Here is a 27381-nt window from a genome sequence, read left to right as displayed (position 1 = left end):
CTTCAGAGGATAATTTGGGTTTGTGTCTTTCTCATGCAGCTATGAAAAGTTGTTTGCGATTTTAAGATCATAGGTAAATGAGGTGGAAATGGTTCAATTCATAGGGGAGTGTAACTTCTTCGTAGAGAACCCGGGTTCGTTCAATAGAGGGGGGATAACAAAGGTTTGCCTTTCCAATGCTTTCCTTCCCATTTCTCCCCAAAGAGAACCTCATGGAGCACGTGCACTTGGCGGATTACAATTGATGTCCTCGATTTCATCAAGAACAAGATAATGGATGTGTACATTTAGCAAGTATGTAAATGTATTGTCCCTAAGAGATTAATATCGTCCCTAGAGATTTTCATTATACACATAATGAGCTTACCTCCCAAGAATCTATATTGATAAATAAAATGAAATGATATATATGAGAGAAAATGCACATCTAAATAAATTATATACACACATCTGTATAGAATACATACATATACCATACCCTAGCTATGGGCAAAGAGACACCTGATTGGTGGTGGTGCTCCTATATCTGTCAGGGACAGAGCCAACTTGAAGTCCTTTGTTCATCCTAGCTTGATGCCTGGATTATGGCCAGAGCTGTTTCATGCCTAGGACACATTTAAAAAAAGAATACAGACATATGCATTATATGTAGATATGTGTAATTCATATATGTGTATGTATATACAAAAATTCACCATTGTCAGGGACTGCGGTCCTCTAAAGTAACAACTTAAAAAAAATCACTTTATTGGAGCCCGTACAGTTCTTATCACAATCCATCCATACATTGATTGTGTGAAGCACATTTGTACATTTGTTGCCCTCATCATTCTCAAAACATTTGTTTTCTACTTGAGTCCTTGGTATCAGCTCCTCATTTTCCCCTCCCTCCCTCCCCCCTCCTCCCTCCTTCATGAACCCTTGGTAATTTATAAATTATTATTATTTTGTCATATCTTACACTGTCCGACATCTCCCCCCACTCACTTCTCTGCTGTTCATCCCCAAGGGAGGAGGTTATATGTAGATCCTTTTAATCAGTTCCCCGCTTTCCACCCCACCCTCTATCCACCCTCCGGTATGGCCACTCTCACCACTGGTCCTGAAGGGATCATTTTTCCTGTATTCCCTGTGTTTCCCGATCCTATCAGTACCAGTGTACATCCTCTGGTCTAGCCAGATTTGTAAGGTACAATTAGGATTACGACAGTGAGGGAAGAGAAAGCATGTAGGAACTAGAGAGAAGTGATATGTTTCATCATTGCTATACTGCATCCTGACTGGCTCGTCTCCACCCTGAAACCCTTCTGTAAATAGATGTCCAGTTGCCTACAGATGGGTCTTGGGTCCCTATTCGATACGCCCCCTCATTCACAATGATTTGATTTTTGTTCTATGATGCCTAATACTTGATCCCTTCAATACCTCGTGATCACATAGGTTGGTGTGCTTCTTCCATGTGGGTTTTGTTGCTTCTGAGTTAGATGACCACTTGTTTACCTTCAAGCCTTTAAGACCCCAGACACTATATCTTTTGATAACCGGGCACCATCAGCTTTCTTCACCACTTTTGCTTATGCACTCATTTGTCCTCAGCGATCGTATTGGTAAAGTAACAACTTCTGTGAAAAACTTGTCTCCTACAAACACACCTGCTGGGAATTTCCTAATTCAAAAACTAGACATTCTAAATACCTAATTTTTTAAAATGAAAATAAGACTCAGTGAGCCACAGACAAAAGCAAAAACAAAGCACTAACTGGAAGTGTTAGTGAATCTTTTCCTGAAATGTCCAAGTGTCAGGCTGTGGGTCATAAGCTGGCTTTCTGAGCGAAACAAGCAGGCCTCTATCAGGACCCCCAAGAGCCCATGAGGCTGTGGGGAGGGACCTGGGCCACAGGGACGAGAGAGATGCATTTACTGGCAACCAAAAGGACATTGTTCCCATAAATGTGGCTGGGTGACCATTGATCATATCAATGGGCCAGGGCTGGGTACCGTTTTGTTGTTGTTGTACAAAAGGTTACCATGAGTTAGACTTGATTACGCAGCAACCAACAACAGATAGTAGAGTTTTCTAGTCTTCACTGTTTTTATCAACCTATCAGTCTCATTTTATCTTCTTTCAAAGGCCCCCCTGCAGTGTGGGGGCCCAGCATTTTGTCAATGCTGTAGACAACAAAAGGCGAGAACCTGAACTGTGAGGATTAAAGGTGTAGAAAACCTCTGGAAATGTGATTTACTAAGATGACAAGCGCTACAGAGCAATGGTGGGACTTTGTCCCATTCAATGGAGGAAGGAGCATCCCTCAAAAGACGCATTCATCATGGGATTTTTTTTTCACGCTTACACAAAAAAATGGAAATGCACCTAACTTTTAAATTAGGGATTATAGGATTTGGTTTCCTTTAGCTATGAGGAGGGAAACCCGCTGTATCAATGCATGCCCTATAAGATACTAGTCAAGGTACTTGCTTAATCCCAGGGCATGACGTTGCCATGTCAATGTTAATTTTCTATTTAATCCATAATGCTCTCTCTATACTTACAACCCGTATTTGGCATGAATAAGTATATTGATACATTAACATTAAAATTAAAATCAATAACGAGAGGAATTCTGTTGGAAACAGAACCCTACAACTTTGCTGCTTGATGACGTTGCCTGTAGCGCTAAAGCGAAACCCAAACAGAACCAGCCAGTTCATTATGCGAAATTGGTATGTAACTATAACTTCCATACTGTTCTCACACACTGTTATGCGCTGCTCAGCCAAGGGGTATGTTCAGGCTCAGGAGAGAAATGTCTTAGTTGATTACTACACCAACAGAGATTAAAACAAAAGATAGGCTAGTGAGCAACACCTGCAAGTTCTTATCTCACTGGTGGCAGATACCCAAGCATGTTCCCCTGCCAACATATTCTCTGGGGACGAAGCGTCCCTAGGAGTCAGTACTCTTTTTATCTCTCACCTGAAACCGTGTGGAGGTGGGTGAGGAGATACCCAGTAAGACAACAACTATGAGGACCTGAGTACCTTGTCTTTCTTTGTTGTTAGTTGACTTTGAACAGATTGTGATTCATAGCAACCCGACAGAACAGCCTAGCACTGCCCCCAACAAGGAGGAGCTGGGGTGGGGTTCAAGCCACCACCCTTTCACTGAGGGGCCCAGCATCGAACCATTGTGATACCAGAGCTCCTGGTGCTAGCTAAGTCACACATAAGGGCTCTAGATGGTGCAAAGTATTTGAGTTGCCTTGCTGACTTTGACATTGGTGGTTCAAATCTACTGCAGAGTACCCCTGACGACAGGCCTGAGGGTAGGCCCCACTACGGTGAAAGCCCAGGAAAGCCTGCGGAGCAGTTCTTGTCCGTAACCCACGGGGCTGCCAGGGGAAGAGATGGGCTCCGTGGCTATGAGCAACGGCTTTCCCCGCTCCGAGGATGGATACACGTGATGAACACAGTAGAGCGTCTCCCCGACTTCCGTGGTGTCGTGCTCGAATCCAAGAGCCACAGTGAATAATCAGGGGTGTCTAGTTCTCTTAGGCGACAGTCTGTCCTGACACATCTTACTGTTCTGAAATTTGAAGATTGGTTCCACAATGGACTTTTAACCAGAGCAAAGACCTGAAATGCTCCCTGTACACAGCATGGGACAGCATGGAAAGTTGATATACTGACAGGTGCATAAGATATGGGGACTGTGGGGTGTTGATGAAGAAAGTAGTCACTGGATTTGACAACTTGCTCTTTCTTCCATTAGGGACCATTTTAATTTGTCATTGCATTTCCTCAAGAAAAAGACAAATAGAACTTTTGGGAAACACAAATTTTATTTGGTATAACTATGAAAACAAAAATTTTGAGCTAAAATGGAAATCTCCTCTGTCAAGTAGCAAAATCTGAATCTTATTTTCAATGGATTCATTGACTCATCCACTCACTTACATGATGGCGGTGTCAACACTGACTCCCACGACTCTGGTACAACTGGGCTCGGGCCTGGGCTATTTCCAGGACTGGCTGCAGATTGGACTGTTGAGGTCCACGCGGTTTCCACTGGCTGACTTGCTTGCAGTGTTCTGCCCACTCCGACTGTCAGGAAAGGCAGCTGACCTCTGTTCAGCGTCACAGTAACTCCATGGACAGACAGTTGGACGCAGCACATGAGGTCCACGGATGGAGAATTGACGCACCAACATACCCCTTGTGAATTAGAGAATCTGGGGTTTCACCCTGACTCTTTCACCAATTGCTTAATTAATGAAGCAAAATTTCCCCCCTTTGTTGAGCCTCAGTGTGTCTGTCCGCTTGCTCTGTCTTCCCGGACTCTCAAGGAAATGATTGCTCCTTGTGGCTGATAAGGACTAGAACCTGGATGGACAGGTAAATGTGGGGGCCCAGAAGTATAACATCCAACCTGTTCCTTCGGGACCCCACTGACTGGGAAAATATTGTCACAAGAGATGTTACCACAGAATTCAGAAACGAAACCTCGTAGGTTTCCATCTCAAGAGTGGGCTTTCTGGGAGGAGATCAATGAGAGGAGGGTGGAGGTCTGCAGAGGGGAGAACTGGCTGCTTCTTTTCCGCACCCCAGCACCTGTCTCTCCCACAATCCTTGTCCAGTGGAATTGTACTTAGTGACTGTCTTCTCAGTGGAGTCAGGCCCCAGGGCTGCGGACAATGGCTGGCACATGGTGCTCACTCAAATGTTTATTAAATGGGTGAATGAAACATGAGAAAATATGTGACTCTGGGAAGGAACACTGGCTGCAAAAATCAAATACAGAAGGTAGGCTGTATAAGGCCAGTGTGGTCCCGGGGATTCAGTCTCCTAGCGACCCTGTGGGCTGGAGACGGGATGAATATTCATCCAAACCTGCTGACATCATCCAGGTAGCCCCCAGCCCCGCTTCCTCTCTCACTGGAATGGGATCTCGTGGAGACTCCACTCCTAAATCATGGCGAGCAGAACCCTCGAGAAGCCGGGGTGAAATCAAGAAGCCCGTCGGGCACTCTAAGTAGATACGTAGGGGCGAAAAGCAGAACATAATGCAATCAAAGTCGTTCCAATCATTTTTATGATGCCATCCACAGAAAGTAGATTTACAACATCTTCTGGGCCAGCGGGTCCATGGGAAAAGATTGATTTCCCTGGTGGAGGAGGGTCGATCCCAGGAGGGACGTGTGCGTTTATGTTTATCTAATATGAGCTTTGGTTTTAAAGGCTGAGGAACACTAACTTGGCATAAATTAGACATCTGTGCCTGTTCCCCAGAGTCGCAGGGTCAATATTCACGCCGAGCTCCAGCCTGGAAATCACCAGGCGCTCCCCCGGTGTCCGAACTGGCCTCCACATGGGCAGGGCTGTGCTCTCTCCCTCCCCAGAAGATCCTCCCACCCAATTGCATCTTTACACAACCATTTGTCCCTCCCTTCCCCGGGCACAAGCCTTTGTAGACTTTCTCCCAGCACCTTTGTCGTTTCTGCTTGTCATTTAAGCACTAGGCTCCAAACCACCTCATGCTCTAACCTACAACTTTAATTGGTACAGCCCTTTCCACTTTACAAAGCGCCAGCAAGTCCACAGCCCAAAGCAATAATACATAGATAATAAAAATATATAATCTCTCTATATATTTTAAAAACAGCAATAAAAATAAAGATCCAATCAAAACGGTGGCCTCTGAGGGGACCTGCTGGGCCAGTCAAATTGCGCAGGTTGTGGAGACAGTGTTTTGGGGATCCTGAAGGAGTCGTGTTGAGAGAGGAAGCCCTAATGGTTATGTCTTAGGCTGCCATGCTTCAAGGTCAGCAGTTCCAAACCACCGGTTGCCCTGCAGGCGAAATATGGGGCTTGCCACTTCAGGAAAGAGCTACAGTCTCAGAAACTCACGGGCAGTTCTACCCCCTTCTGTAGGGATTTTCTGAGTGGGCCTTCACGCAATGGCAGTGAGTTGGGGGTTTTGAAGACTTGAGCGATGATTGTGTCTCAGGACCCAGGATGATCACAGGGGATCACCGGGATAGGTTTTGAGACCATTCAAATCAGCAATGGTGAGGAAAAGGCCGCGGAAATTGCCCTGAGGAATTTCTTTCCGCCATGACAGTGCACCTACTGATTCTTCAAGGGTATCGAGAACTGTGCTCAGAGAATTTCATTGGGAATCCTCATTCTACCCACTCTGAACCCACTAACCCACTGCCACCCAGTCGATTTCAACTACAGCTGGTTTCTGAGGCTACAAACCTTTACAGGAGCAGACAGGGAGCCTTATCTTTCTCCCACAGAGCAACTGGAGGATGGAGCCTCAACAGTGCCGCTGGCTACCCGGTGCTTCCCCATCCACCCAACATTCCTAACTGCTTCTTCTGTAGACTTCCCGCTCTGTTCCTGAACGCAAAGAAGATGGAAAAGGACCACAATTTAAATGCCTCGAGGATGACGATGCTGTTGTGATGTGACAGAAATCGAAGGGCTCAGAATTTGGGAGCTAGAGATTAGAGAGGTGGAGCGCTACCTTCAGAAGTAGATAGACTTAGATGGAGGAGGTGTTGTGAAACAGGAGCTTCGTATTTTCTGTTTCCGTTGACTAAGATGAGCTACACGATTGTTGCAATACTGCTGTGGTCATGGCTGTTGTTGAGCCCGGTTTTACTCATGGAGAGCCCCCGGGTGACCCCACAGCAGTCAGAGTCGAACTGGGCACCACAAGATTTTATGATCTTTTCTGTTTGGCTCTTTTTCTTTTTATGGTGGATTTGGCGAAGGCTTACAGAACAAATCGGTTTTCCATTCCACCACTTGTATACATTGTGTTTCAGGTCATTGATTACCACCCTGCCGTAAGTTAACATCATTCATCCACTTCTTCCCTGTGCTTCCTGTTTCCAATCCTCCTTCTTTCCTGACCCTTCTGAACTTTGTCCTTGGACAGATGTTGTCCCTTGTTCTCATGAGGTTGATTCTTCTATGATGCACACCCCTTGCAGTTTGTTGTTGGGCTGAAAAGTGGGCCATGTGGGCGAGGTCTGTTCAGAAACTGAAGAGTGACTAGGGCCATACACTTGGGGTTCCACCAGTCACTATTTGATCATTAAGCCAGGTCTTCTTCGTGACTTTGAGTTTGGTTCCACAGTTTTCTCCCACTCCATCCAGGATTTTCTAATGTGATCCTTTTCGGAGCAGAGGGTGGTGGTAGCCAGGTACCATCTAGGTCTTCTGGTGTTGGGCTCATGGAAGTTGACACTCATGTGGTCCATGATTAGACTAGTGGATGCCATTAGCATTTTTAACTTGCATATATACATATTAGCAGGTAACTTGGGGTAACCTGAGAGAAAGATGAGGCTTTTTCCTCCTGTACATAGTTACAGTCTCAAAAACCCACAGGGGCAGTTCCTCCCAGTCCACTAGTGTTTCTCTTAGAAACACTAGAATTGACTCAATTGTGGTCTATTTGGCGGGGGGGCCTAGGGTTGCTATGAGTTGAAGAGATACAAAAATGGCCCATCCTACTGGCCAGCATGCATATGCTTAATCCCCATCAACTTACAAAGAGGAAACTGAATTTGCTCAAGACTCTTCATCTTACTCAGGGTGCAGTTTCTACCAGTTGCGTGTGAGAAATTGTACAGATTGGTGACCAGGTTTATTCAAACATTGACATGAAATAAAAGGGAGAAAATATTGTGACGAATTTTAAAAAAATATAGGGATTAAAGCCACAAGCAATGCATAAACCCTGCTTGAATCCCAATTTACGCACACTATCAAAAGACATCTTTGAAACATCCTGGGAACTTGAAACTCACTCCCATTGGTCGATACGGATTCATAGCCAACCTTTAGGACAGGGTAGAACTGCCCCTGTAAGTTTCCAAAACTGTAACTGTTTACGGAGTAGAAAGCCCTATCTTTCTCTCTCATAGGGGCTGATGGTTTCGAACCTTGTTGCTGAAGATCACAGTCCAACGTGTAACTACTATGCCACCAGGCTCCAGGAGAACTTAGATTCAACCCAAATGTAAAATGCTCTTCAGGAATTATTGTTAGATTTTAAAGTTAATTTTAACTTACTTTAAAGCTCATCACGGTTTGTTAAGTTTTCTCAAAGTTTTTATAATATGGTTATTTCAAGGAAATGATGAGGCTTTTGAGTTACAGTCTCAGAAACTCACAGGGGCAGTTCTACCTTGCCCTATAGCATCACTAGGAGTCAGAATGAACTCTATGGAAGTGAGTTTGGTTTGTGTGTGTGTGTGTGTGTGTGTGTATGCTTATGGTAAATAAATGTATCCATTTTGGATACGTATTTCAGCACAGATGGGAGAACCAGTATTGTGTCTATGGACCAGGCCCTGGAGAAAGAGATCATCCTTTGTCAAGCAGAGGGTCAGCAAAAAAGAGGGTCGCCCTCAAGGAGAGGAGGGGTCACAGGGACTGTAACCGCAGACTGCAGCACAGCAGTGGTTGTGAAGATGGGGCAGGTCTGGGCAGCATTTCTTTCTGCTGTGTAGAGTTTCTGCCGTAGACAGGCATCGACTTAATGGCACCGCACAATGCTAGCAGCAAGTAGGTGTATAGGGTTTGTTTTAGAATACTAACCCCAAAGAAGCACACGCGTGTGTGTGTGCACGCATGTGCACAGACATGTATATCACATAGGCTTGGCAAGCCGAATAAGTCCTTGGAGTTTCTTTCGCTGGTTTCTGTACTTTTGAGAACATTGGGAATATTTCTACAGGAACAAGGGAGGTGGGGGGGGGGGTCAAGAAGTAGCATAAATGAGTAAAAATGTCCCATTAATTTAGGGACTGACAGTCATTGGAAATGTTGGTGAGAGCCGGTGGAGGTGAGATGGAAGGGGGTGGGGGGACGGAACAGGAGGAGGCACGTGGATTTAGGTTGGATGAGATTTTTTTTTAAAGGGAGAAAACTTTGAATTTTAAACTGTGATACCCTGAGAGGCTCAAAGAAAAGGCAGCCGGTAGGATATTAGTTTCCTGAGAGAGCAGGAGGGAGTGGGGCCAATGACACTGAGATGGGAATGGCTGTGCTGTCCCAGCTACAGGCCACGGACACTGTGCTATGGCAAACCAGGGTGCTCAGCAGGAATGGGACCTTTCCCCCTTTAAATTTAGAGCCTTCTCAGGAATCCAAGCAGAAAGTAATGGCGGCACCTTGAACTTTCAGGATTCCATAGCGATTTCGATAACTCATGTACTATTTATCATCTTCACAAAATTCTTATGATGCAAAAGAGGGGACAGCTATTGAGAGCTATGAGACAGCAAGTCTATACTTTATTAAAATAGGATTCTTGGGAGTTAGTTGACTCCCTTTTGTCTTTTCGAGCTTAGAAAGAGCCGGCCAGAAGACCTCCGGGCCGAGAAGGCGAGCCAGGACTCACAGAGTGTAATGCCCTTCTCATCTTACTTCTGGTTGGCCGAATCCTTCCTGAAAGGTCGAACGGCTGAGCAGAGAGCAGTGCAAACTCCAGTCAGCTGCTCACCCAGGGCGATGTCCCCTGCTAGAGTCACGGGACTCACTCCACAGCCGGTCTGCTAAAAAGGTGCTGGTGCCAGGACGCAGTCACTCAGTCCGGCTCAGTCCTTCCAATGAGGCTTGCTCATCACCACCCTCTCCCTAGGACTGTCCAGGCCTAGGACTGATATGTCCACTTTACCAGCAAGGACTGGGTATTCTGCCTTGTCATACCAAATGTGTCACCTCTCCTTTCTTCCTTTCCCCAAACGGAATCCTCCTATCAGGAGCCCTGGTGGTGGAGTGGGTTAAGCATTGGGTCAGCAGTTCAAAGCCAGGCACCTTTGTCCTTTTGGCTTGTCATTTAGCAAGTAGATTTCCAGCCATCCAACTATCTGACCTACAACTCTAAGACTGCTAACCGAAACATCAGCTATTCAAAACCACAAGCCGCTTCCATGGAGAAACATGAGGCTCTCTGCTCTGGTACAAAGTGACAGTCTTGGAACCCACGGGGCCAGTTCTCTGCCGAGGCCACTGGGAGCTGGCCACAGCAGCAGCGAGTGCTATGTTCTGTTGCTGAATTGCTACACTTAATCGGCCACCCTTCCACAGGAAGAGTCACCTGCTCTGTTTTGGCTTTCTGCCCCAACTTTCATTTCTTTCTGTATCTTTATGGGGCTCTTCTGAAGGTTCAGAAGCCAGCGAGACACTAAAGAGACTCAAGAAACCCTCTGCAGAGTATCTGTCAGCATGTCTGGCCAACCAGATTTGGGACACAGTGTGATGGGCTTAGTCCAGCAAAGCAAATGTAGACATTCATTCTTTCATTTCCTTGAAGAGGGACAAGTGCCCTTGAAGGTGCTGAAGCAAAAGAAAAGGAGGAAAAACACACCACGGACACATTTTCATATCGCAACATTATTATTGCAGATGCAAAGGTTTATTCAAGTGCTTCTGAAATGCAGCGCTGCATTTAGGCTAAATGCAAATGGGCAGTGGGGTCTTAGGTCTCTGGCCGGGGATTTCTGCAGTGCCAAGGCTACAGTTCTCCAGGGCCCGTTGCTTATTTTGATGAACACATCACCCACATGTACTATCCTTAGGACATCATTGGCTTTCCAAATGAATGTGCTATCATTGCATACTACCATGAAGCTTCATTATTAATAAATAGACACAGCAACCCATAGGGTTATGACCTGCTAGATATCATGAGATATAATCACAATCTAACAACAAACACTCCTTGAAACGTTTTAGGACAATGATTATTCCGGAAGGAAAGAGTCTACAACATATTTCAAAATCTCAACTGGACTGAGGCTTGCTTTCCTCCGTACCGTTTCCTCTTCTTTGGGGCAAAGCTAGCCCACAGCGTCCATTTTGTCACAGACATCCAACTTCCCGCTGAGCATTGGACTTCCTTCTGTCCCAGGGTTCAGAATCCGTTTTCAAGGCACACCCGAAGTTTATCAATGAGAAGAGCGTTCTTGACAGAAAAAACCCCAACAACTGTATTTTTTCCCTCTCATTCAACGGGCAGTCCTTTCCCCCATGACAATTCCCATGGAATGCAGCCCTGAGGATGGCATCTAGGACTAGCATGGGGTCAGAATCTGGGCAACATTAGGTTCCACAGTGTCCTGGCTACAGAAGGTAGATCTGAAAAAGATAAAGGATCAAAAAAAGATATTTTAATGTTTCCCCAAACAAAACAAAAGGTATCGGTAGTTCTTGCAACTTAAAGCCTAATTATTATTTTGTAAATACGTGCACAAATACAGTACTGCTTTCTCAATCCCCCTTTCATTGCAAAACTTCCTGGTGTCCAAATTTTCATAATAGTTGAAATTTAAAATTATGGACGGATTTTAAATACTGTTTGCAAAACTTAAGCCATGTTTGTAAATGCAAAGAAAGAAAGAAAAATATACTTACTCATACCCATATTTTCCAGATACATCTCTCACCATTTCTGCTCCCAACGTATCCTGAGAATGTTGAAATATATGTTTCTTCCAAATGAATTCAATACTTGAAATGTTTCCAACATTAACATCTGCATCGATTAATTTTGTGTAAGTCATGCCTGGCTCGAGTTTCCTACTGTAAGCAGAAGAAGAAGACGCATAAGCATGCCCCAAGCCCCACGATGCTGAAATGAGAAAAGATATCTATGTGGAATGTTTTCTTCCCAACCACGGTGATCGGCACCTCAGAATATCAAGCTTCCATAGTTTGTAAGAGAGGAGAGGAGGACAAGAAGGTGGGCTAGCAGACTTCTAGGTGATGCCTAAGAAACAACAACAACAAAACCCAAGCTCTTGGAAACCCATGGGGTTCCTCTTCATTCGTGTGGAGTCACTAAGGAATCGATGGCAGTGGGTTCCTTTGAGTGAGACTTTATATCTGGAAAACTGGAAGTCAAAAAAGAAAAATGGAATCCCACAGGGTAGTAAGTGGTATTGTCAGAAAAGCACAGACCACGCTGTTTACCGAGGCATCTTGCTGAGCGTTGCATAGAGCCTACAAACTGTGTTAGCTGCCAGCTCCTTGCTCGAAGGGTTACTGACCTGGCTACCTCCAACTTCCCCGTCTTCCCAAGTGTTCCACCGATCTGGAGAAAGATGCTGCCCTGAGTGGCATTGCTTCCACGAAGTTTGACAGACAGTTTGTGCCTCCAGCCTGGAAATAAAGGAGCAAACAGAGAGAGAGAATGAAAGAGAGAGAGAGAGAGAGAGAGAGAGAGAGAGAGAGAGAGAGAGAGAGAGAGAGAGAGAGAGAGAGGTAGATTGAAGGGTTAAACACTCCATAAGTGTACAGCATCCTGGACCCTTGGATGTAAATGCACCTCGTAGCTTTCACACAGAACAAAGCTCTGGATGGTCATGGAAACAATACAACCGAAGATGTAGTTGACGTGACTTTGTTAGGCAGACAATACTGAATGTGATCTACCAATGCTTACATTTTAATTTTCCTAAAGTTAATAGCTCAATGTTCTCCCAAAAATAAAATCTACAATTTTTCCCCAGACAGTTCCATGACTTTTAAAAGAGATGCTGTGCATTTTCTTTCACCAATGCCCTTTGGATTCTGACACATGTAAGCTCCCGGTAGCCTTTGTTCACCGAAGTCCTTTATCCCTAATTCCTTTATTCACTGCAGTTTTGCAATATGCACACACAATTCCAGAAGACGTCATGGGTGAGAAAGTGCGTGGTTATAATCATTTATAGGCAAAGTGACTTGTCCATTGCTGCCCTGAATGGGTGCGTATCTGGAATTGCTATAGTCAGAATGCTACGGACATCTCGTTGCCGGGTCTAGGAATGCCTGGGTCTGCACCATGCTTGGCCACGATTTCCTGATGCCCAATTAAGTGTTACTATTTCAAAATCTAGAGCTACACCGACCTTTCACCCAAATTGTTGTATGCTTACATACTGTTTAAGTTGAAAAATGCAATTCTTCATGAAATCTGAAAACCACCAGAAAAGGAAGGGGGCTACCAGAGCCGAAGATTTGCTTCATTAAAGAATCATTGCCAGTGAGTTATTTCCCCTTCCTCGAGCCGTTCCCACTATCATCAAAGTTCACCAAGGATGGAATTGTTGCTTTATTCCGCGAGTCCCTAGAGCCCTTGTCTTCGTTGACCTCCCACCAGTGCATTGGGTGGAGTGAAGGGCGATGCCCTTCTCTTGGCTCTTCTAACAACCCCTTCCGCCTCAATCTGTCTTCTTTCCCTCTACCCACTCCTCAATATCTCTTGCAGGACCGACTTTCTTTTCTAAATCTAAATTCTTTATTCACCTTACTTTCAAAACACACACACACACACACACACACACACACACACGCATTCCAGAACACCTCATGAGGAGGTCTTCTCATTGGACACACTCTTGGGTAGCTCCGTCATCCTCTTTAACTGTGGATTCATGCTTACATATAGGTGATGCCCTCAGCCTCGGTCTACCCTCCACATCCCTCATCAGTAGCTCAGACCCCTATTTCTAACTACCCAGTAAGGATGTTCACTCCCAACCTCAAAGGCACTTCAAATACAACAGGTCAGAAAGAGAGCTCTCCTTTCTCCCAAGGTGGTCTTTCTTCTTGTGTTGTAAACCTCGGAGAATGTCATCCATCCAGCTAGAATCATCCAGGACTCCTTCAAAAGCCATGCAAGCAGTTCCACTTAGCTTCTACCACCTGCGTAACCAGCTCCATCTTCCCACTTCTTTCTACCTTTCTGCCTGGAGCGTCACAATGCTCCTGTCAGGCTATCCTGCCTCCTTCTTGACCCCTCTCATCCATGGAACAACTCGAGTCATTCACAAATCTTTATTCTCCCTCGGGGCCTTTGTGTTGACCCAAAGAGAAAGCCCACATTCTCCACATGGAGCGCAAGGCCCTTCCTTCTCAATTCATCTCTCCCACCTCATCTCAAACGAGGTCCCTTGGCAAAATTTGGGGGAAAAGTAGAATTTTAAAACGATGGGATTTTTCCCACGCGGATTTTGAAACCTCTTCAGAGCCCCCTCCTCTTGGTCCTCTATAGTTCCTCAGCTCTTCAGCAATGTTACTTCTCAGCTCTGACCTTTGTCACCACTACTAGGTGTTGTTCCTTTTTCATGGACCAGGCCTCTCCTGCTCCTTCTTCCTCATCCATCAAACTTTTCCGGCTTAGATATAACTTTCCCTCAGAAGACTCTGCTGACCCAGTTGTGGAAGTTCACCTTCAAGTTCTCAGTTCCCTGAATGACTGAGACTGAGGGTTTCATTTGTCATCTTCCCCCCCAGCCAATGCTCCACGAGGTCCTTCCCCATGTTGTTCTTCCCTGCCTCTGCATGGCTTGTCCGTGTGCATAGTAGGCATTCATTAAAACGAATGGCCTCAGTGCACAGTAGACATGAATTAAAAACGGTTGACTTTTTGAAGATAATTTCTAAGAACATCACAATAAAATTCAGTCAAAATACTTACGGGCAAATGGGGAACGAGATCCTGTGTTTAAAAAATAATATGACCCATTAGGGTTCATGTTTTTGAGATGAAATCTGTCAGCAAAGTGACCCATTGTTGGGCAACCTTCTTTGGGACACTGGGAGCAATTGCCCTGGTGATAGAAGATAAGATGTAGTTATTTAGGTAATGAGAGCATTTTCTCCTCAATAAGCTCAGGATGTATTATTAAACTATAGCTTTTACTTTTGAATCTGAATAAAGTATGTGCATTTTAAAATGGCCAGTTTCAACAGTTGCCAGTTTTCAAGACCAAAACCAAAAGAACACGGAAAAAGACAAACTGCCTGTTATAAAAATGCATTAGGGATATGAATATATATATAGTTACTTAAGAAGAAACTCTGTCAATCAAACTCAACTCAACTCATGGCGCTCGAGTTGATTCTGACCCATAGCGACCTTATAGGACTAAGCAGAACTTCCCTTTGGGTTTCTGAGACTGCGAATCATTACTGGAGTAGAAAGCCTCATCTTTCTGAGTAGAAAGCCACTCAGATGAATGGCTGGTGGGTTCAAACTGCTGACCTGTAACCCAGTACGCCACCCGGGCCCCTCCAAAGAGTCAATAACTGTGCATTAAAAATTGCCCAGCCTCAAGGCAAATCAGGGAAAAGCAAGGTGAAACAAGACACAAGGACAGAGCACTCCTTTCAAGCTTTCTGGTAGTTGCCATTTTCTCAAAGTTTTACTGAATTTGTTGTTGAGATTATGCCAAACACAGGGCAGTTTCTGCAGGCCCAGTTCAGTGACGCGGGCGACAGTTGTCAAGTTGTGCCACCATTTCCACCCTTCTTGTCTGAGTGTGTCCCCCCCCACCCGCCCCCCTTAATATAAACTCACCGGCCCTGACTTGCTAGCTGCTCTTTTGAGTTGCCATTACTTATGAAATCCCATAAAGTTAGTTCTTAAACGAGCATAAGGCTCTAGACAGGCATTTCTAGTAGAGGTCAAGTCTTGTTTGGTTTTAAGAAGACCTCAGGAGATGCTTTTTATTTACAATTTATAAATGATCCCGGGACAATAGGTTTGTCCACCTCAGGGAAATCGCTTCGGACTGGTTTGGGAGCTGTCTAAAGAAGCGGTCGGTAAAGGTTTGCGCAGTTATCTAAAACTCTTCTAAGGAATAATTAATTCCTTACAGCTCCCAGTAGATGATTCATCTCGATAGGATGTCCACTTAACGAATATATGTGCTAACCTGTCCCTTTCTGTTCTTCATACTCAGCACACTTGAAAAAAAATATTTAAAACATCTGACAACATCAGGTACCAGTGACGATAGAGAGGTGGGAGAGGAAGCTGATGGAGCAGTCAGTAGCATCTCATGAAGATGGACGGGGATGTAGCCTGTGTCGATTTCACTTCTAATACACGCCATAAAGAAACGTGTCTCCGAGTGCGTGAGGAGGCACGCAAAGGGGTGCTTATGGAAGCATTTCTCTTAAGAACAAAAACTAGCAATGACTGAAATGCATGTCAGTGGGGGAACGAATACATACACAGTGGTCAGGTGCTTATAAAATAAGTGTATAATCCGACTAGACCTACACACATCAGTGTACAGCTTCACATTATATTTTGTTTAAGAAAGAAGTAAATCCAGAAAGATCTGGACAAAATGCTACCATTCGTTTGATCAATATCAAATTCATGTCTAAGTCGGCTGTAGGGGAGGGAAGGGAAAACACAAGGAACGTTCCTTCTTGAATTATCTGTTTGTCTTTAACCGTAAAGCCAAACCAACAACAATACTCACATGTTCACCTTCTGGTAGCTGGTGATTGAGTACTTGCTGTTTTAGATTTGAGGCTTTAAACAATTTATAAACCGTAAACATTTAGGTTAGCACGACCAGAGCACAGCATTTCAACTCCATTTTCAATGAAGAGAAATGCTAATGAAGGTTCATGTTATCGAGTCCTTTCCTTGTGCCCTGGAGGCAGAGTTTGTTATTCAATAAACTGCTGTTCACAAGGTCAGCAGTTCAAACCCATCATCTTCCATGATGGAGGAAAACTGAGGCTGTCTGTTCCTATGAAGATTCACCGTCTGCAACTCAAAGCGGGCAAATCTACTCTGTCCTATAGGGTTGCTATGAGTCAGAAAGGAGTTGATGGCAGTAGGTTTGGTTTTAACCATCCACCAAAGTGGGCCGGGGGTCACAGGCTCTCTGGTCTGGTAAAGATGAACTGTTTCAGAAACCCACAGGAGCAGAGATCTGCTCACAGGAGAGAGCTCTGGCCTGTGGGGCATTCTGAGTTGGAATCGACAGGATGGAAGTGAAGGCTTTTGTTCTGTTTTGTTTTTTAACCACATGCCAAGCACTATTCTAAATGGATTCTCTGGTTTCATTAATTTCATCCTCATAAAATCCCTGAGAATTAGAGGCTCTTAGTCTCCCCGTCTTACAAACGAGGAAGCACAGAGGAACTGGACAAGGTCTCGAAAGGTCCCCATCTAGTAAGTGAGGGGTGAAGCATCTGAGCCAACATTCGGGCCCAAGAACCCTGCCTTGTTTTTTTTAAAGACGGTTAGTTAAAAGTACAATAAAACATGTCAAATAAATTGACCCCCTGTCCTTGAACCAAAGCTAGCACACACATGGCACTCTGGATTCCTCCAGATTCTTTGGTTTGGTTCGGGGTTTCTCTGATCTCTAAACCCAGCCTCTGTCACCTCAGCCCCTACAGGGAATGTCAACTCTTAGCTTCTCAAGGAGCCCTGCTGGTGCTGCACTGGGGGATAAGTGTCGTCGGGCAGCTAACTGCCAGGTGGGTGGTTCAAGTCCACCAGGTTCTCCAAGGGAGAAAGATGAGACTTTCTGATCTTGAAAAGATGCAGTCTCGGGAACCTCACTGTGAGGCAGAATGAACTCAGTGGCACCGTGTTTAGTTTGGGATTTCTTAGCATCCCAGAGCAGCACCAGTTGGTGAGAGAGAGGGCAAAGTGGGGGAAAGAAGAACCCCCCCCCCGCACCTCCTGGGAAATGTCAGTGTTTAAGGTATTCCAAAGTGTTGTCAAGCTTTTTATGGACAGCTGTTTTCCAGGGCATGATGTGAGGCAGGGCAAACGCTGGGCAGAGTGGGTACGCTGAGTGCATCGACCACCATCTTCCACAATAGGAAGGACAGTGTGTTCTTGTCCCAACCGTGAATTTGCTCCCCTGTGCTCTTTTACACTAACTTGCTGCTGGAAGCTCCCTGTGTTCTACCCCAATAAGGTGGGCTTACGACTGCAAAGCCCAAGAACAAACATATTTCCGCTTCCCACTACCAAAGAGATTTTGTTCACTCTTCCCTTCCACGCTGATTCCCAAATGGAAAACTAGGTTTAGCTCAGACCCGGCACCCCACGCTTTATGACTCACGCAGAATCGGATTTGGTCTTTTGTCACATATTGATCTGCGTCGCACTCCTGTGAGCTATCTCTGCCTCTGTTCTGCTATGTATAAATAATTAAATTTTAATCAAATAATCCCCATGTTCCAAGTCTACAGCAATATGTTTGGTTGTAATTATTGATTGGGTCAGACTTCTCAGTGCATCCTTGAAGATGACATAGAAAATAAACTGTTGTCTTGGACCGATATGCCTCCTACACACTAACATCTAATGACTGCATAACAAATGGCCCCCAAAGAAAAATTGGATATAATCTTCAAAACAGCTGAAACAACCAAAATACAAATTGTTGGTTTCAGGATTTCAGCCCCTCGGCGATCTCAGCTGCTGCCCCTCGCTCCGCAGAGAAGCAATGCATTAGTTCTCAAAAGGGCAGCTCGTTTTTGCACAAAGTCAAAGACTTAATTTTTAGCTGCAAGACCATGCTTCAAAAATTACTGGATAATTAAATTCCCTTGCAAAGCGCCTTTACTTACTGCTTGGAAATGCTCGTAGGACCGACAAGGATAAGCAAGGAACGCAGCAGGGTTGAGAATGCTTTCGGCATAAAAGTGATGGCTCCGGGCATGGTTACAGTTGAAGAAGAACGTTGCTTCTGTGAAAACAATTGCCAATTACTGGACGGTCGCTGACAGAACACAGGGCAGGAACAGTTTCTGAGAGGAAGTGCAATGGGCGGTGTCTGAACTTGGGATGGGGTGGGCTTAGGCAGCCAGGTTTGTGGAAGAGTTGGCTGTGACCCGGTAGTCACCAATATGTCATATCACCATCTTCTCACCAAAATAATGCTTTATGGGGGAAAATGAGCAGCAGATATTAAGGGCTCAAGTAGACGGCAAATGTTTTGAGAATGATGATGGCAACAAATAAGTGCTTGGCACCATGGATGGATGTTGGGATTGTGATAAGAATTGTACGAGCCCCTAATAAAATGATTTAAAAGAAAAGGGAAAAAAAGGAATGCTTTATGTGGGTCTAAAGTAGCATTTGAGCAGGATCAAAGAAGCATCAGCAGGTGTAGACGGTTTGTCCTCTGACATTAAGATCCCAAGCTCTTCCTGGCTCGCTGCCCAAAGCATGGAGAGCTTTTGGAATCCCAGTGCACAGAACACCTCCAGCCTGGTCCAGCCCAAGCAATTAACTGTGTCTTTCGTTCCCAGCACCAAGGAAGAACTGCATTGCCCCCTTCATTCAATCCAAGCTAGCTAACTCTTTTCACCAGTACATTTCTATAACAGAGTTAAAGCCTAGAGATGAGGGGGGCGGGACGTATTTTAAAGAGAGCCAAGAACATCTGAGTTTTGTCATTGTCAGGCAAGAGCTCAATGCCACCGTCATTTGGACATTACAATAACAGATCATGTAGATCAAATACATGTGGACCATGTGGAGTCCTTGTGGCATGCCAGTCATTTCTGATTTCTTCATCTTGCATCTGTAGCATTCTCACTGCAGGCCATGAACCATCCTTCCCAGGACTAGACAGCTCAGCTGCTCTTTACGAAACTAACTTTTCTTCAACGTCGACTAAATTGTCCAAGTCCCTGGGAAGATGGATTATGTGGTAGATCATTATACGAGATGTCATGACACCCACCACTCCTCCCGTGAAGAGAGCTTTATCTTCCACTGTTTTGCTCCTCTGGCATGTAATTCATCTCACGGTTGCCTTGACCAATAAAGCGCGGAGGAAGGGAGCTGGTAATATTGCAGAACCTAGGCCTTAGGAGGCCTCTCCATTTCCACTCTTGCTCTCATGCAGTCCAGCCACCGTGTAAAGAAATTCAGGCTATCTGGCTAGGGAGCGAGCCCTGAAGGGCGGACTGTGTGGGGAAGACAGGCTACATGGAGGAGAAAAAGCACCCAGGTCCCAGAAATGTGACAAGGCCACCTTGGACTGCCCCATCTAGCCCGAGGCACCCAGCCAGGACGCAGTCCCATCAGACACCAGTTATCTCAGCTGACTTCACTCAGAGCAGTCTCTGCTGGGCTCTGCCTGAAAGCTGCCCCACAGAACTGTGAGCAGTAACCTGACTACAGTAGGTAACTGAGACAGCATCATCCCAGGAATGCACTATGGTCCACAGAGATCAATAGTTGACTTTAAAAAAAAAAGAAATACTGCATTTTGTCAGGTCATTAAATTTACAGATTTATACTTATAATTAATTGTGATTTAGACAAGATGGTCCATTAGAATACAGTGAACTATGAATTTTTAGAAGTAAATGGTTCTAATGTAAAATAGACTATAGTGAAGCCTGACAACTCATGTAAAGCCTTAACATAAATGATATATAAACATGCTTTTAACCTAATAAAGTTGTAGGCAATCTTATAATGTTTCAAAATGATAGCTTACGGTAAATGTAGTCCTTACTTGAATCAATCCCTTTACAGAATCTCAAATGCTTTATGTGTAATACTTAATGTTGTTATAATCATGTAAAGAAGTATTATGTCCTATATTTTATCCCAATGGAAAGGATTTTAAGTCCTAATATAGAAAAATATTAGAGAAATAGGTTTTATAATAAGTCTTTTTTTTTTTTGCTTGAATTTTGCTTATTTGCACTAAGTGGATTTGGCTTTACTTCTTGTCTTGTGTTCTTAAAACAGCAAAAACAAAACAAAATACAAAAAGTCACTGCAAATCACATTTACTCCTTGTATGAATATTACAACTTTATCATTTATCACTAGTGAAGAGGGCATCCAAGCTGCTCTCAATGTCACAATCCTTAATCTAAAAGAGTCCAAGGAAAGTCCAATCAATAATGTTTTAATTTAGATATTCTGGCCACATGAGATGAGGTGGTGAGAGAGCCATCGTTCTTTTGGTAAGGCACATAATGATTTGATTTTCCTGTACAGATGTTTAAACATCTCAAGATGAGTCATACATTCCTTCTGTGTCCGATGACTCACAAAGTTAGGTAAGCCTGCTTGTGGCTCTGGGTAACTCCCTTTTGCCAACCCAGAAAACTCGTCCTTGACTTAAACCTCTCCCATGAAGAGGCACAAATGTACAGGGCACTCAGTTACAAGGTTTTTTTATGAAGCACAAAATATTTATATTACAACCTATTGTCATATCATTGTGTCATTATGCATGATCTATGATGTGTGATTTATTATGCATCATTATTTCACTGCAGGATGAGAGGTAGAGTTAGAAGGGAATGGCATTCCCAAATAATAACAACCATTAACCACAAGTTTAACAGTTCAAATCCACCATTGGCTCTGCAAGAGAAAGATGAGGCTGTCTGTTTCCGTAAAGTTTTCTCCTCAGAAACCCTAGCGAGCAGTTCTACTCATCCCTATAGGGTTGCTATGAGTTGAAATAGAGTTGATGGCCATTTTTAAAATTTTTAAATAAAATGTGAATGGCTATTTAATTCTTGAGATGACATCCAAGAGTGATTTTGTTTAAAAAGAAGAAGTTAAGGCACATCCTCAAAAACATCTGCAAAGCAGGGGGTATTTAATACGGCTCTTCTAGACATGGCCATGGTTACTTTCACCAGAGGACATTCTGTGTCCATGATAGGTCTGGGTAAGAAGGTGGGGGGGCCTATGGACTGGATTATGATTCGGCTCAGGTGACGGCCCAGGGTTAATTGTACTTGCCATTCTGCCAGGTCTAAAAGCAGCCATCTCGGAAGGAGAAAGGGGCAGGGGTGGGGTAGGGTTTTGTTTCCAGAAAGAGAGAGGGTGGGTTGTGGTGGTGGTGGAATAAATTGCTCCCTTTGGACCCTGTGATGTTAGCATATAGAATCTTCTTGATCCAGAAGACAACTTGGACATCACAGGAGCAGCAGCAGCAGCAGAACCAAGAACCAAGAGCCAAAGCATGAGGCCGCACCCTCAAAGAAAGCTGGGTGGAGGGCGTGGGGTCTGGAAGCTGGCTCCTGGAGTGTGCTGTCCCCAGGCACTTCACTAGGGGAGCTGGTGGGTTGACCCGCAGAGCTAGAGCCGAGTGGCTTTCGACTGGGCTTCTGGCGAAGTGCATGGCCTCTCCACATTTATTGGCATTTCTTCCACATTTATTGGTAGTTATATCATTGTCAGTTCTAGAGGATGATATGTGAAGGGGTGGAGTCTAGTCTGCCAATCGGATCATAGCCAATGAGGCTTCTGTGTGGGCATGGCCTTCTCCTGAGGATTCTTGGAAATCTGGTATTTCCTCCTTGGAGGTGGAAGACTCTCTGCTCACACCCTGGGAGACATAGCAGCTGACAAGACACATAGATCCACCCTGATGCAGAGACCCCTGCCAGCACTGAGAAGTTTCCAATATCACTGGATCCAAGAACTTTCTACCCACTGGGCTGTGATCTACTTTTGGCATCATTGCTTGTGCTTCGTGAGTCTGAAGAGGTCTTTATAGATTGGTATCAGACATATGAGCTAATATCGGACTTATGGACTTAATCTGGACTGGGCTGGGATATTTTCTCAATGTTCAATTCCTCTTGTATATAAAACTCTTTCTTATCCATATGCGTGTTTATGAATTCGTTTCGCTAATCCACCCAGACTAACACAATGACCCGGCTTTGTAACCTTGCCTGGGCAGAGCAGAGGCCAGGCTGAGAGCTAGAGAGAGGTCTGCCTGTAGGCCTGCCAGGAAGAGACTGTCCTGACTGACCAACTGCATCCTGAGCTTTTCTCACATGAACTTCCCTAATCAGAATTGAGAGCGTGGTCTTGGAGCTTTGTGTGGCCAATGCAATGAGGCATTGAATGCAGTTGAGAAGCAGACAGAGGTGTGAGAGGGACACTTGGTGTCAGCATTAGTAGGAAGGTGGCATATCTGACCTTCCGAAGGCAAACTCACTGCCACCGAGTCACTGCTGACTCACAGTGACCATATAGGACAGGGTAGAACTGCCCCTGTGTGCTTCTAAAACTGTAACTCATTATGGGAGTAGAAAGCCTTGTCTTTCGCCTGAGGAGCAGCCGGTGTTTTCAAACTGCTGACCTTGCCATTAGCAGCCCAACACATTACCCACAATGCCACCAGGGTTCTACGTTGGGCTCTGCTGCTATGAAGCTTAATTGTCCTTCCATTTGCATAGCTGGAGGCGATCAGACTCTGTACCCATACCTCACGCAACAGGTTGTTTTTCTTGTTCACACTGTCCCATTGCTCTGGTGTCACTTGACAAAATCTGTGTCCTTGCTGTGATCCAGGGAGTCCTGCGTTATCTCCCTCTGCCTCTTTCCCTCTCTGGGCCCCTCCTCTACTCCTTCCCCTCCCTTCCACATTACTCCAGAGTAATGCCAGAGCCACCTCCCTGCCTGAACCTACCCCAGGCCCTTTGCACTCACGACCTCTGTTAATCCAGAGTGCCTTCCCATCAGATCTTTATTTAGGAGTCATCATTTCAGTAAAAACATGCTCCCTACCTAGAATCTCCCTCTTGCCATCAAAATCATTTCCCCTTCCATGAGTCCGTTTGGCCCCTCAGCACATATAAACCCAAACCCTAATCGCACTGCTATTGAGTCAATGCCAACTCCCAGAGAACCTACAGGACAGAGGAGAACTGCCCCTGTGCGTTTATTAAACCACCCCCCTGCGAGGGGAGAACACCCATTAGAGCAGCAGGAGGTTCAATCTGCTGACCAAGCAGTTAGTCGCCAGTTTGTACCACTGCACCACCAAGGCGCTGGGCTTGGTTTGTTTTTTAATTACACCTACTCTTTGTTTCTTGTTTTCCTTCCAGATTTGAGTATGAATTCCTTTAGGGCAGAGACTTCCGTCTTTTGGGCGAATTAATGCCTGCATCGGCTGATCCCAGAATAGTGGCTGGCATTAGCAAAGCACGCAATACCTATGTGCGGAAGACCTGGATGGGGAAGGTTGGGGAGGCTGAGAAACGTCATGGAAAGATGGGGTCGAAAGACAATGGGATTTCCCCAGGAACTTCTTGAAGCCTCCTGATACATTTTCTGTGTACATATTGAGTGACTACAATATGCTAGACATTGTGTTAAGCCCAGAGGGGACAAAGGTAAGTAAGACGTCATCCCTGTCCTTGCAGGTCTCCTAACTGGTGAAGGCTTCATGGATGCTACTATATTTGGAGCTAAAAGTATCTATCTATCTATCTATCTATCTATCTATCTATCTATCTATCTATCTATCTATCTATGTAAGGTTGTGGGAATCCTATAGAAAGGGAGATGATGTAGGAGCAGGTTTCATAGTTTAGAAAGCATATACCTTTATTATATCTACTGAAATCCAATTTAAATAATGGTGCAATTAAGTCAGCGCATCCAGGCATGTACTTTCCTCCATTTGGGTAAAAGTCAAGGTGACCACAGGCATTTGTAGTCCCAATACCTGGAACAGATAAAAGCAGGATAAGGAAATTCCCATATCTTTGCATTCCAATGCAATCTCTGTTTCTGTTAAAAACTTACCCATCTCAAAGAACAAGCGAGCTGCATTTGTGTGAATCACATCCACGAATTCAGCATCTGAGGGGTCCAGGCTGACTAGATTTGGGGTGTTGTGGAAATAAGGCCCTGCTGGGTCCAGCCCTAGAAGAAAGGATCATGTCTATTAGACGGCGGTTAGCACATGCTGTACAAGGGCCGGCTGGATTGAGAGGTTCCTTTGGAAGGATAGATGGTGAAGGCAAAGTAGCCCTTCCGATGTAATTCAGGCAGAACAATGAATATAAATTTATAATGAAGGGGTGCCAAAAAAACAGAAACAAAAACAGAAAAAGCTCTGCTGGGTAGAGCGTTTGTGAAATTTTGTTTCCTGCTCAAGACCTATTTGCAGAAGCTATTGTGATGTTGAACACAGTTTACAAGGTACAGTGCTATGGGAAAAACTCAAATGTACGAGTGGTTTTCTTGTTTCCAAAAAGATGAAAGGTCAGTTGTTGATAAACCTCGTTCTGGATCTCCATCAACTTCCTAAGTGGATGGAACTGTTGACTTGTGGTGCATTTGGAGTTCATTTCACCCGATCAGACTGTTCATCAAGCTCTTGATTTAGAGGTTCTGAAAAGATTGCATGACAGTGTGCAACAGCAACGGCCTGATTTGTGGCAGTCAGGGGACACCACGACAATGCACCTGCTCATGCAGTCATCTCAGTGTGCCAGTTTTTGCTAAAAAGAACCCCACCATGCCTCTCTTGCCCTATGCAGCTGAGGTGAGCACAGGTATCATGTGAGCCCAGAGGAGCGACGTAGAAGCCCATCTAGACCAATTAGGACATGCTTCTACTGGCGATGGGAACTAGAAGCAGAGATGGGAGCGGGCTAGCCAAAGTGAAGATCGGGGTAGACCGATGTTGGGGGAACAAAAAGAGTGTACATGACCTCCCAGTGAAAGACTCTTTAAGCACATTGGGGAAACTAAGGCTGACATGTGGAGGTCCAGAACTTGGAGAAGGATGAAGAGAGTATTGTCCACAGGAGCCGGATGCAATCAAGTCCCATCTGGAGTTAGGACTTGACCTGGTTGTCCATGAGAAGTTGTCGCAAGTCTACAAGAGGAGGAGATTTTGAATCCAACTTGTGTTTTACAAAAATCTCGTTGCTCTACTGTGCACGCTGGGCCCCAGAGCAGAGAGGACCTGGCTGCTGAGCTGCCCGTCTGCCATGCGACCAACAGGAGCAGAACAGACAGGCAGACCTTGCAGATACAGCAGGCGTGGTCCAGACCACTGCCATACGCCACTATCACAATGAGCAGCACACATCTCTGGGTCCCCAATGCATGTAAGTTACGTGTATACTATACTGTAGTCTTATTTAGTGTGCTGCAGCATTTTGAGCCAGTTTGAAAGAGCGTAAGAATGGCCATAGTGTGACACGAGTCAGGACATGAGCATATGCGCTTGGAAAAAGGGGACTGGTGCTTGCTCAGTGCAGGCTCACCACACACCTCCCATTTATAAAAATACAAAAGCATCATCTATGACGTACAATAAAGGAAAGTGCAACAGAACCAGATGTGCCTACAAATGTTTGGACCATGGCTGTGAGGTGTTGGCTGCCTCAGCGAACTTCCAGAACTTTAAACTCACTTGGAGCATTCTTTAAGCATTTTTTTAACCTCCTTGACATTGAGCAGAGTCAGCTTCATGATGGTCCCACACAGGGTTTCAGAGCCTTTAACTCTTTACAAGCCCAAGGTAGCTTTAGCTTCCTTCCTTGGGGCATTTGGTGGGTTTGACCCACTGACCTTGTGGTTAGTAGTCCAATGCTTGCCTGCCAAGCCATTGCCACCAGGCTCCTCACACAGGGTTCTTTATTTGTTTTTGTTATTCTGACTGTCAGCATCATTGGGGAAAAAAACATCAGAGAATCAGCAGACAAGAGAAAAAGAGTGAGGGGAGATGAGGGGTGCGGTGGGTGGAAAGGAAGAAGAAAACGAAGGGAAGAGAAGTGGAGACCACAGATGGAATCCTTAAAAGCCCAGTGAAAGGGGGTCAAAGGGAAGGGACCCTACAAAGCAACGTGGAGCAAAGTGTCGGAGACAAACAAAAGGACCCCATGTGGGACCACCGAAGCCAAGAAGGGAGAGCATTTCAACAGGGGTGAGGTCAGCCTGATCAAGCCCTGTAGCAGGGTCAAGTAAGAGAGACTTCAAAGGTCAGCTATGCTCATCAAGGATCCCTAGTGGTATAGGGGTTACAAGTTGGGCTGCAATCCCCAAGATCAGCAGTTCGAAACCACCAGCCACTCTTCCGGGTGGAGTTATGGTCTAGGAAAGTCACTGGGGCAGTTCTACCTTGTCCTATAGGGTCACCGAGTCAGCATCAGCCCAATGGTAGTGAGTTGGGATTTCAGTTTTGTGTAAGTCACACTACACAGCCATCTGCAGCCTTGATTTCAGTCCATCAGTGGACACAGAGACTAGACAGTGATGGAAAGAGGGGCCACTACACTTTGGAGCTGAAGGAAGAGCTAGCTGGCTGAAGGAAGAGCTGGCTGGAGCCCCAGGTAAAGAGAGGATGGGGTCACAGAGGAGTGGGCATGCTTCAATGCTATCACAATAAAGAACTAAAAGCTATTGTTGAACACACTGGAAGAGCGAAGCCCCTCAGGAGGGTAGGGGATTCAGAGTCCAGGAGATCAATGAGGTAAACACCGAGATGCAGCCGAGCGAGAACTACGTGGAAAAACAAGCCAAACTCACTGGCCTTAAGTTGAGGCCGACTCCTAGCCCCCTTGCAGGACTGGGCCAACCTGCCCCTGTGAGTTTCCAAGACTCTAACTCTTTCTGGGAGCAAACAGTCGCATCTTTCTCCCCAAACTGAAAACAGAGAAGAAAGCTGATCTCCCCACTTTGTCTCAGGCTGATTTGTTGGTCTTCAACGCTTGGGATATTTTTTTAAATTATTATTATTTCCATCTGGGCAGTGTGCAAGACTCTGATTAGATACTTCGGATGCAGTCAGGTCTGAGAGAGCC

The 27381-nt window shown here is 45.1% G+C and overlaps 1 protein-coding gene and 1 non-coding gene across 2 annotated transcripts in view; one reads left to right on the top strand and one right to left on the bottom strand.

The window, feature by feature from the left end:
• Positions 1-475: 475 nt before the first annotated feature.
• LOC142430120 (small nucleolar RNA SNORA48) lies at positions 476-618 on the top strand. The gene has a single exon (XR_012780591.1). It is a non-coding gene; the product is annotated as a small nucleolar RNA SNORA48 (small nucleolar RNA).
• A 10478-nt stretch (positions 619-11096) lies between these two features.
• The window catches only part of PNLIPRP3 (pancreatic lipase related protein 3), a 33556-nt gene continuing 17271 nt past the window's right edge, over positions 11097-27381 (bottom strand). The window contains exons 6-12 of the mRNA XM_075533471.1: positions 24368-24487; positions 24165-24287; positions 18406-18524; positions 14486-14618; positions 12072-12183; positions 11437-11604; positions 11097-11160 (exon numbers count right to left, since the gene is read on the bottom strand). Coding sequence (XP_075389586.1) covers positions 11097-11160; positions 11437-11604; positions 12072-12183; positions 14486-14618; positions 18406-18524; positions 24165-24287; positions 24368-24487 — 839 coding nt within the window. The remainder of the gene's footprint in view (positions 11161-11436; positions 11605-12071; positions 12184-14485; positions 14619-18405; positions 18525-24164; positions 24288-24367; positions 24488-27381) is intronic.

Source organism: Tenrec ecaudatus, chromosome 16 (genome assembly GCF_050624435.1).
Source record: "Tenrec ecaudatus isolate mTenEca1 chromosome 16, mTenEca1.hap1, whole genome shotgun sequence".
Taxonomy (NCBI): Eukaryota; Metazoa; Chordata; class Mammalia; order Afrosoricida; family Tenrecidae; genus Tenrec; species Tenrec ecaudatus.
This window is presented reverse-complemented; position numbering and strand designations above follow the sequence as displayed.